Source organism: Prosopis cineraria, unplaced genomic scaffold, assembly GCF_029017545.1.
Source record: "Prosopis cineraria cultivar Desert tree isolate PC_DT_omini unplaced genomic scaffold, ASM2901754v1 PC12, whole genome shotgun sequence".
NCBI classification, from domain to species: domain Eukaryota; kingdom Viridiplantae; phylum Streptophyta; class Magnoliopsida; order Fabales; family Fabaceae; genus Prosopis; species Prosopis cineraria.
Genome location: NW_026555343.1, coordinates 18,447,921 through 18,459,951, shown reverse-complemented (window position 1 = coordinate 18,459,951; position 12,031 = coordinate 18,447,921). Strand labels below are relative to the sequence as shown.

At 30.3% G+C, this 12,031-nt stretch overlaps 1 protein-coding gene across 1 annotated transcript; it reads right to left on the bottom strand.

Annotated features, from left to right (window-relative positions):
* Positions 1–874: 874 nt before the first annotated feature.
* LOC129288852 (squamosa promoter-binding-like protein 8) lies at positions 875–3,868 on the bottom strand. The gene is made up of 4 exons (XM_054925649.1): positions 3,555–3,868; positions 2,655–3,466; positions 1,754–1,911; positions 875–1,216 (listed from the first exon to the last, which is right to left on the bottom strand). Exons 2-4 carry the CDS (start codon positions 3,398–3,400, stop codon positions 1,071–1,073), a joined length of 1,050 nt encoding a protein of 349 aa, XP_054781624.1. The 5' UTR covers positions 3,401–3,466; positions 3,555–3,868; the 3' UTR covers positions 875–1,070.
* Between the last annotated feature and the right edge of the window lie 8,163 nt (positions 3,869–12,031).

The window sequence follows — 12,031 nt, the reverse complement described above, 5'->3', positions numbered from 1 at the left end:
TGTATCTTTGCATTTATCAGCAAGGGAAAAAAAAAAACTTGACGACATTTATGCTTTCTTCTTATTTATTTATTTTTGGCCAGGATTTACTTTGTGAAATAATATTGAAATCGGTATCATGCATATTCATCAAATATATAAGTCATAGAATTATAGATTTTAAAATAATTAAATAAAAATATAAAACAGCACTTCAGTTTAAAAGGTTTGAACTACTAACATTTCATCATTCTAATAATAAATTTCACTTAAACATCCGAGATTCATTTGAATAATGAACTTTAATTTATGTAAAAATTATTTTTCAAAGAATAAAAAACTAACACTTCCTCTGTTTGTATATATAAGAGAAAAAATATATCACTAAGTTTAAAAAAGTCAGTTAACCATAATAATTATATTTAAAAATAAAAAAATGGAACTAAAATATCATATGTTAATCAATATAAACATGCATTTATTATTGTTTGTTAATGTAAATTATAAAAAATGATTTAAAAAATATGTAATACATGCTTATTAAAAAAATAATTTTATTTATATAAATAATAAAAATAATGATACTTTCTCAAACAATAAAAAACGAACAGTGTGTATCCCAACTTGTAAACCTGAGACATGACTTTCCCTGAAAAAACGAACAGACACCATTTCTGGGAAAATCCAAGTAAAGGAGTCGATTCCCAGTTCTACGTTCATCAGAACCCAAAATTAATTACTAGCAGTAAAAGCTGAAAAAGTAAAAGCACAAGGACATTGAGCACAGTTTCATTAATTTTTCTTTTTTTTAATTAATTGAACTAGATCGCAATATAAAAATGAAAATAATAATCATTACTAAGAAAAGTTAATAAATTTATAGACATTTGAGAGACCGAACTAAAGAAATTAAACACATTTAACTTAAGAATTAAATTTCTGGGGAGAAAATTATAGTTACATAGTGGAAGTTCACAGTGTTATTATTGATCCTCCTCCATTAATTTCCTAAGGTATATAATATTATTTATATATATATATATATATATATATAATTAAAGCCATGCAAATTGCTCCCACTTTCATTTTCACTACCCGCTAGAGAAGAACAGTGAGCTTGATGTTGTCGATGGACTTGTCCTCTGATTCTGATACGCCGTTTGCCGGAAATAGTCCGGCGGCGACACTGCCACCGTCACTGATGACATCCCCTGAGCTCCGGAGTCCGGTGGAGATCCTGCAAAATTATCCCAGAAAATTTAAAAAAAAAAACGGAACTAGTTAAAAACTATACTCCCATGCAATTTTTTTTTATTGGTAAGCTTACATAATTGTCATTGTTTATCCTAAGAAGGTACTGTAATTTCCTAGCAACATTACTTTTTATTCGGGTTTAATTAATTTTCTTTTACTAAATTAGGCACATAAATTCAACCACATACATGTTACAAAATTTAAACTTGAGACTCTGCTGCTCAGGGAAAACCAATTATATATCATGCCATTCTGATTCAAAAATTAGTGTTTATATAGTTATAAAACAAGAGTAAGTTCCATCAACAACAAATATCATCTCCTCCATATGCTAATAGCAAAGAATAAACCTCTTACAAAAATTATTATATATATAAAAGTCAACTCTCAACTATTTATTTGAATAATAAGAAATTCTACCACTTTCGTTAACTTTAGTTTTTAAATACTTAGATACTTTTTAATTACAATACAGTGTAACAGAATAGGAAGATGTGTATATAAACGTATATATGCTTACTTGAAACAACTTCCAAAGTAGAATTTCGAGAATTTTCGATCTGGGTTTTCAGGATTTCTTGATTTGGCTGCTGGGTTTTTCTTCTGCGACGATTATGATCTGCAAGTCTCTTCCTGCAGCTTCGTTTTCCATTGTCAAACTCAGAAAGAAGATGGAACCTGCAAAAAGCAGACCCATGCAAACACGCTTATATATAAAAAAAAAAAAAAACTTATCTTTGAGAAATTCGTCTTTCTTTTTTTGCTCAAACATGTGTAAGACTCCGATAATAAATCAAGTAATTATGAATAAAGGTGTTGTGACGGTTTAATGATGCACTCTCAATAAGTAGCAAAACAATGCTGTACGTAAAAACTGAGAATGGAAATCAGATGTTAAAATTTAGGGACACAAATGCCCTCGGGATTTCCCCACGTACGGGGAGGGTTAATCATTGATCATATCAAAGCCCTTCCGAGGGCATTTTCGTCTTTTGAGGTGGCTTTCTTTGCTCCTAACCATTCTGGGAAAGAAGCAAAAGAGTCACATCATCGTTTTCTGCTGTGTTTGCGGTTCCAAGGGAGCAAAATGGTGGAAATAAGGGCAGGTTAGAGGGCTATTTCTGTCTTTTCGAACCACACGAATGGGTTTTTTTTCGATTTTTCTTCGTCTTCTTCGTGATGAGAAAGGTGGTTTTAAATTTCATGTATGTATGGAGTCAATGCTCAGTTTGTTTTGTGTTTCTAATTGCACTGATACTATAAGAAGCAAAGGCAAGAATGTACGAAGAAAAGGAACGAAGAGGGAAATTTCTCTCCGGACGTAAATGCCCTCGGGATCTGCCCTTGTACGGGGACGAAACCAATGATTGGCTTCGGGGGCACAAGTCCGGGAGGGGTAATTCCGTCAGTTCAACTACAACCTGCTGCACTGTTGGCAGAATCGCTGGGTCAAGCCGGCGGCGATGACGGTGGCCGCCTTGGAGTGAAACTCGCACACCTTGTGACGGCGGTGGTAGTGCTTGGCGTGTGATAGATCGGCATTGCAGCCTTCCGCTTGGCACCGTGGAGAGTTCGATGCCATCATCATTGACCCCGGTTCGGCCGGCCTTGACCTGCGGTAGAGCCGGCTCATGAAGTCATCCTCCGACGATGAGAAGTACGTGCGGCCACCGAGGTTGAGCCCAATTCTGGACGCCGGAAAGTCAGTGGATCGACCCACGTCCTCGGACTTGGGAACGACCAGAAACCCACCTGGCCCACAGTGGGCGGCGTTGACGGCTGGAAGCGGGTCAAGAGAGAGCATGGAAGGAGGCGGAGGCTGAGGCGGAGGGTAGGAGGATGAGGACGCGCCGGGGTAGGCGCGTGGATCGAAGAACGAGTGCTGGATGTTATGCTGGTGGTGGTGGTGGTGGTGGTTGGTTTGAGGGTTGAACTGGTAGTGAGAGAAATCCGCGGTGGAGCTTGCGGTGGCGTGTTGTGTGGGCCCTGGCTGGTGCTGGTGCTGCTGATGAAGGAGATGTTCCGGCAATAAGGAATGAGAAGCGTAATGGTCAAAGATTTGCCGGTGGGTCTGGTCGGAGTCTGCAGCAGTGGTAACGGCAGCTTCTTCGTTTCCGGCGAGCACTATAGTCGACGGAGTAGGGTTCCCCCATTCGTACCCCAACATGTCTCCCCCCTTCTCTCTCACAGAGGAGGTCCACCACGACGACGCCGTTTCTAGCTCCGGAACACACTACACCACCCAAGAAACACAAGTTTGGTTGGTAATTGAACTGTCTTGTTTATGTATAAAGGAAGAAGAAAAAGGAAAAGTGACTCACCAAAAAGCAGTGTGAAACTCAGTGAAGAAGTGAGATTCGGTCTGAAATATCAAAAACCCTAATCTGCAGGCTCTACCTAAGCTATTTCTTCTTCCATCTGGGTCTCTCTGGTTGCCTCCTTACACACTCTAATGGCGTGACCAGTAAGTCTTTTCTCTCTCTTTCTTCTGCGACTATATGGATGAGTGCTAAAAAGATCTCACTTTCACCGTCTAAAAGCTGAACCCTTTTGTCCCTTCTCTCTCTCTCTCTCTCTCTCTATACAGAAATAAGTGGCAAGCTTTTTACCCTCTCTCTCCCTCCCTCTCTCTCTCTCTCTCTCTCTCTCTCGCTCTCTCTCTCTCTCTCTGTGTTTGTGTTGTGTTGGTGTGAGGGAAACTGAGTTATATGAGGCGGCTTCTGCAGACAGAGAGGCCGATTGGGGGTGAAGTGTACTGCGAACCTAGGGTTGAAATTACTATTTTATCCACAGGAAGCTGTGCATAATTACGACAGACAACAAGTGTGAAGTGAAGATCAGAAGCTTTAATTTAATTCGGTGGTGCCATAATAATATTACAGAAGAAGAACAAGAGATGGAAGAGAAGGATCGGAGGAGGGAGAATATGAGTTAGGAGAAACAGTAATGAGTGCAAAATGTGGAAAGATGTAGCATAGAAAATAAAAAAGAAAATTATATATACAAGCACACATAGAAGCGATAAATGGATGGGCTGATATATAAAACTCACTTTAGATAAAATAATAATTATAAAAAGTGAAGAATTTTCATAATTTAACACTTTTATAATTAGATTAAGAAGTTATATATACATATAGCAAGGAGAAAGGGTGAAAAATGACACATAAGTCCCCAATGAATTTTTTTTAAAAAAAAGGAGCAAAATGATTCAAATAATTATAAATAAAAATTTAAATTTTAAATATAACTTTCAATATGTAATTAAAATTCTTGTATGCAATTGTATGAATAAATATCTATAATTTCTTTTATAAAAAAATTTTGTCAAGAATTTATTTTTTATTAATTTTCTCTTCTAAAACTTTACTGTCATTTTCTCAACAACTGTTAGTATGGTTGGTAAATAATTAGTTCATAATCTATAAGATTATAGAATCAAATTTTCTTATTGATGTGGGAATTTTATTAGTGAACCATCTGTAAATATTTACTGTCATTTTCCTTTTAAAAATAGAGAACTGAAATTTTTTTTATTTTTAAATAATATCAATAATTTAATTTCCTGTCTTTTTCTTACTATGTGGATGAAGTAATTAGTAGAAGTGAGTCATGTGTGTGTGACAGTGAGCATATGTATACAAGTGGTGGATGTGCATTGTGCAGTGATTTTTAAATTTAAATAGTAAAAACAAGTTGTGAGGAGTAATGAGCAGGTAAGAGTTAGAGATGAGACTGAGAGGAGGAGAGAGGGGTAGTGTTAATCCCACGCGAGGTGGTATTAAGTTTCGGTGACCCCACGAAGCGTTGGTCTTGGCTCTGCTTCGCGTGTGGCCCAACACGAAAACAAGATCGTCATGATTAATAATTCTCTTCCATCAGCACGTTGGATTGGCATTGGATTGCCGTGTCATTTGATTCAAGTCTTAGGCCACGTTTTTTCTGAATTTTTCTTCCCTTGGGAATAATTTCAATGCCAGTTTTATGGTAAGGTTTAACTACTCATTTAAGAGTATATGGCATCATAAACATTTAAAAATTGTGTATTATTGAGCACCCTATCACTAAAAACTAAAAAAAAAAAGTTTACTTTAACCATTTATTAACTTAAAAATTGCAGAAAATGAACAATAAAATTACACATAAGTATTCTATAAAAAATTAATTTTAATTAAGTTTTCTAAAATATATATAGATAACATGATATAAAAATTATTTCTTACTCAAATAAAAAACTAAAATATGATTTTGAAAAGTATATGGTTTACTATATTGATGAATCTAACAATTTATAGATTGTAGATTAAGTTCTTGGACATCATTTTGGCTTGAAAATTCAATCTTGAAAGCTATAATATTGAGGGGTAAATTTTTAATCTTTCAAAAATTTGAGGTAACTGAGAAAACTCTACTTTTGATAGTTATATTTTAATTGTTATGTAATGTGAATTATATTGATGAATCTAACAATTTATGGATTGTAGATTAAGTTTTTGGACACCATTTTGGCTTGAAAATTCAATCTTGAAAGCTATAATATTGAGGGGTAAATTTTTGATCTTTCAAAAATTTGAGATAATTGAGAAAACTCTACTTTTGATAGTTATATTTTAATTGTTATATAATGTGAATTATGTGTTTATCATGCAAATTAAGATTTGCGAATGTGCGTAACATGTAATGAAACTTTGAGTCCACATAATTTGCTTGATATGTGTTAAACATGCGAAAGTGATTGTAAAATAATTTTAAATACTTAATTAATATTAATTTCTATATGGTAATTATTTGCAATTTTATAAGTCAATTTCTGTAATTTTTAAGCTTTTTTGTAATTTTTTAAGTTAGCTAACAATTGAAATTAACTTTTTTAACAGCATGATACCCAGTGCATCATTTTCAAGTATTGAAAGAAAAATTGCATCATATATAAATTTATAATATCATATGCCCCTAAATGAATAGATAGTTAAAGAGCAAAAGTGTTGTTTAACCCTTTATTATATGTACTAGTTATTTTAATTTTAAAAAAGCTCATATTTAATCACAGAGTTTATATTTTATAATACTCTGTCCGATCCTAAATATAATGCCGCGATCTTTTTATCATTTCAAATTATTCTCATTAAATTCTTAGTTTTTCTCATTCTTTATCTCCCATGTTACCCTGATTAAAAAAAGAGTATTTTAGGGGAAGTAACACATTTTTATATAATCGTGAAAAATAATCAACTTAGCTAATTTTATTAATTGCCATGAACTAGTTACAAGAGGGAGTATTGATTAAAAGCTGAAGTTTAACAAATTAAAAGTTTGAGAAAATTTGATCAAAAAATTTTTGATAAAACACTACAAATATCTTTAAAATGATAGTATTTTGGCTAAATATTTTTTACATAGGGAGAATTTGAATCTTTCATCATTACAGGTGATTAAATTTAATGATCTAAATTTTACACAAGAAATTACAAAAAAAAAAAAATTGTTAATTAAAGAGATTTAATGATAAGAGCGTGTCTGTGTGCATGTGTGTGTGAGGCCCAGTGCTTTTGCAAGGCAATAATTTTAATTTTATCTCACAATGTGAGGACCTTGATAGAAAAATTGTAATAATTAAGTATACATGAGTTGGTTTGTGAGGTGCTTGTATGCCCCAATGAACTCCCAATAAACTCACTTAATTAGCTAATATTATTAGGTGACAAGAATTAAGAAAATGATTCATTTCCAAATTAACTATATAACATATTTTTAAGTTTTAAGAATATCTTGAATGTATTATTAATTTGAAGTAAAAAAATATTCTAGTGAGATAAATATAGACCATATATGCTCTTTACCAACAAAAAGAAAAAACAAAAAAAAAAAAAAAAACAAGAAGAAGAAGAGTATGCTGTAACTTTACAATATGTGTTATAATTTTATGGGACGTCAATATTAACTTAACTTTAAAACTTGTTTTAGGAAAAACAATTAATTTTAATATTATTAATAATTTATTAAAAATTATGGATCTTTAAGTGTTCATTTCCCTTGTTTGTTTCATGAATTTGAATTTGAATCCCATCATCACTTGCTTTTGATTACAATACACTAACAAATTTTTGGAAAAATTGAAAGGGACTGGTGTCGAAAAAGCAGGTACTTGTGTTGTGTTATTTTAGTGTAAGTAGATATTATTTTCTCTGCCAAAGTTTGAAACCATGTGATTATTTTTTGTTCCAAACAAGCTTTATTGAAATTAAGAGACTTTAGCTGGCCACGCCAATGAAAACCAATCTTAATTTTTCTCATCTATCTGTTCTAGTGTATCATTATTTTTGTTACTTAAGTTGAAAAGCTATTATTTAAGATTTTGAATCTTTCATAATATAGTTCATAGCCACACCCATAACGGCTCTTTAGTTAATTAACTGGTTTTTAACAAAAGTTAAGATGTGTGTTTAGACGTTATTAAAGGGAAAAAAAAAAATCAAATATGACGTACCAATCATTATGACAATATCTTGGTCTATATATTAAAAAAATGTTGGTGCAAATACATGTCCTTTCTCTGTTTAAAAAATGTAAGGTATTTTTAACCAAATTTTACTCCCTAATAAAATAATTACAAGTCTTTAAATTATTCAAATTTTTTTATTTACACCTATTTAATAAGGTGTTTGACCCTAAAATAAATATAAAGTGATTTATTTAATAAGGGCACTTTTAGAAAAGAAAAGGTAATGATTACATTTTAAAAAATTAAAAATATCTTATATTTTTTAATAGAGAAAGTGCATATTTTTTTCTTTTTAATTATATTAAATATGTTTAAGTTCTTTTTAATTTATTTTTGTATTTAACTATTTGCTTCTATCAAAAGCAATGATTTTGTTTTTTCTTTTAACATGAAGCCAAGCACACTCAAACTTAAAAGAAATAAAATTACAAAAGAAACAAGGATAATTTTGATTTCGGTGCCTATTATATTGACGATAGATTTCGTGGTATTTATCATTTTGATGAGATAGGAACCATGCAAGTCATATTTAAACAATATAATGAGAATAAAGAGCGTTATACAATACGAATGAAGTTGAGTTTGCGTGTTTGCCCCAAAACAAAGATAAATGAATGGATTCATGCATGCATGCGCCTGTGTTGTATTATATATTCTTTCTTCACTAGCTTCATGCTTCCAGCTCATTCTAAGGTACCCCGCAATGGGCAACCATGAGATTAATCTCTCAAAAATCTAAATACAATCATGGGTGGAACTACATATAATTTAGGGGGCATATGCCCCCCTCACTTGCAAAAAATAATAATGCATAGGGTATGAGTTTTCATATTTTACAGTTTGCATATCCTATTTATTTTATACTTTGCACCTCTTATTTTAATATTTTAAATTTTAAACTCATTTCAAGCTCACTTTTTAGTCCATAATTAATTTTTTTAACTCAAAACTCAGTGAATATTATCCCATAATTTTATTATACATAAATACTAATTATTAATTAATCCTTAAAAAAATAGAAAAAAATCTAATTTGATTAAACCAAACATGTGTCATCCCTGTTTTAAATACTAGTCAGAAAAAGGATGACGACAAATTAAGATTCAAGATTTAAAACTTCAAAACAAACTTATTAAATGCCTTTTGCTCATTGTATTCGCAAGCCTGCAATTGAAGGTTGAGTAAAGAAAAACCAAGAGAATGAAAGAGAAAGAGTGTATTTGAAATAAACAAAAAGATTTTTCTTGTGTCGAGGATTTTGGATTTGCCACTGTCCCTGGCTTAAGATCCTAGCTCTATCATTAAATACCATTTAAAAGATTGTTCTCTCCTCCCAGACAATGCTCTTTGTGCACACATCTTAAGCCCCTTTGTAATGGCTCATTGTGTGTGTGTGTGTTTTTTTTAACGTGTCAACACGTTTTTTATATATATCATGCAAATTTTGAGAAATTACTAATATTACTTACAATTTATAAATAATGCAACTTCCTATAAATTTTAATATATTGATGGTCAAAAGAGATCTGGTGAGCAACAAAGAAATAAATTAAACTTAAAAAAACCTAGCAAGGGATACGAAATTCTTTATTATATAATTTTATATTTTGGTCACGCTGTATATTATATATAGCATTTATAAGAAGTTCTACTACTCCTACATCATACTTGTTTCAAATTGTGTGTGAAGCAAGAGATTCACAATTTAGAAGATACAAAATTATCTTATCATTATGAAAAAAAACATAAATAATATATATGTATGTCCATTTATATAAACACACATATATTTTATTATTACTTGGGAGTATGAGTTAGATTTGCTATTTATATTTTTTACATTTATCTAAGGACAATGCAAGAACAAGAATCTAATGATTCATGGAAGAGACGGCCGGTCTCATCTAAAAAAGAGAAAATTACCATAATATATTAGTAATAACAAGAACTATTCAAGCAAAATAAATAAAAAAAAATGACATTCCCCTACCTAGCAAAATGAGGGTTTATGTTTCTAATTAGGCCTTTCTGATGTATTGATATATATATATATATATATAGTTTAATTTTTTGTTTTTTTGGTGCACTTGTTGTAAGCAAGGACGTGGTCAATTAGGGTTCAAATTTATTGATGTGAGGGTTTAAATTTATATATCCTCAATTTTCACGAATAATTCATGTGGGAACGTAATTAAATATGTGTGTGTGTGCCGGAGGCTTTAGACATTTATATGGACAAATCAGGGTTATGTATCTCAAAAAATTTCACAAAATGCAGCCTTTTTATGGCCAGAAAATGCTGCTTAATTAGCTGCACTCGCAATAGCGGGTAGAAATTTTAAATATCAAATTATGTGAGCATACATTCACTTTAGCACAGGGCGGAGCAAAAAGTTTTTGTTAAGGAGAGTCAAGATGATAAAACATATATAATAATTGAAAGAAAATTAAATACATACATACATACATATATATATATATATATTATATCACTAACATAATATAAATATTTTAACATATATATTTATATTTAAGTTTTACATATATATATATATAATAAAAATAAATATATACATTCATTTTTTAAATTTTGCTCATCAATTTTTCATAGCATAAGAATAATTAATTATCATATCTACAGTAAAAATTTTAGCAATTTCCTTCTCAATATAAACTATCATTAAATTGGCAAAGATTTCATCTTTCTCATGAGCATTGAATAATTTAAATACATAATTAAAATTTAAAGTTTAATTTAATATAAAAAATTCTATATCAATATAGTAACAATGCTCAATTGTTACAAAATTTTTGTATCGATGAGATTTAAATATAATGTAGTAAAAATCATTTATATAATAAATTTTAATAGCTTGGTTATTACAAAAAAATTAATTTTTTTAAAAATATATCTTAACTATAGTCTCTTAACTTTTGAATAAGTGATTTATGATAAATATCAAGCAAATGACATTCAATATATCTTGAGATTTTTGTTATAATCCTCGCCAAAGTTTGTTAGTAATAATTCTCATAATTTTTTTATCAAATATAAAATAAAAATAAAACTAAATGATGTCAATACTTTAATATTATCTTGTTGAAAATAAATAAATTTTATTATAATTATATCTTTAAACTATTAAAATAGTTATACTATATACTATATAATTGAATTGAAAATTCTATTTAGTGTTTCAAAATTTTTATAATGTACTAACTTATAGTGGCTAAAAATATAACTCTTATATTTTACTGAAAAAAAAATTAAAACATTAGAGGGGCCATAGCCTCTACAGGTTTCCTCTGCCTTTACCCTTGCTTTAACATTTGAACAAAAATATGAGAAAACACTCCCTAATTCCCTGAAAAATATAAAGCAAGTCAATACTTTTCCACCCAATATATGTCAGATTATTTAATTAAATATTAGATAATTTGTTATTGACATTCGAAAAAGGTTCTTAAACTATCATTTTTCCGCAAGACGAATCCTACCCCTATATATACCAAAATAAATAAAACACCCCTAAACAAAAGAGATTTCACCAAAGAAAAAAAAGCTCTAAAAAGGTTCTTCAACTATCTCATTTTTTTCCGTTTTGCAAGACAAATCCCTCTACCAATGAAGTGCCCTAGAAAAACACCTAATTAACTAACAAAAGAGATCAAAATATAATGCTGAAGAAAAATTCATAGGCAAAAAAGTTAACAATTTAGTCAAGTATTAAAAAAAATTGAATTTCTTTAATTTTTTAAGTACGATCAAAACTTTGAATATACCTTATAAAGAGAGAAAAAAAAATCAAAACTTAATTTTTTTTAATTAACTTCACACAATGTTCTTGGTCCCTTAATTTTATATCTTTTCAATTATCTAACCCTAATAATATCATTAGTTTCATTAACAAAAAGAAAACAATGATTGAAACAAAATTTGCTATTTGAGACTAATAGTGTCAAGGTTAAATAAATGACTAAAAATATATTTTTTAAAAAAATTAAAGGATTAAAATAAAATCCTATGCAAAATTAGAGGGCCAGGAATGCTCTTTTGCCTTTTCCTTAGTAAACTTACCAACACAATGCTTAAGCCTCACCTAAAGTAAAAGTGAATAGAATTACCATATCAAATAAAAGTTGAATCTAGTAGAAGAGGCTAGTATCTCACAATATGACGAACTAAGATTTAAATCCTTGCTAAAAGAGGTATTCACATTTAGTGTTTGATCGTGCCTCAAATATGATTGCTTCAAATAGAAAGATATTTGTGAGTAATTAAAAAATTATACAGTT

Bases quoted from the DNA above. Each gene is read 5' to 3' on its own strand.
- LOC129288852 (XM_054925649.1), bottom strand. From the start codon at position 3,400: ATGTTGGGGTACGAATGGGGGAACCCTACTCCGTCGACTATAGTGCTC. The intron at 1,912-2,654 runs GTTGTAGTTGAA...TGCTTTTTGCAG, and splicing joins TTCTGCCAACAGTGCAGCAG to GTTCCATCTTCTTTCTGAGT. The intron at 1,217-1,753 runs GTAAGCATATAT...ATAATTTTGCAG, and splicing joins TACTTTGGAAGTTGTTTCAA to GATCTCCACCGGACTCCGGA.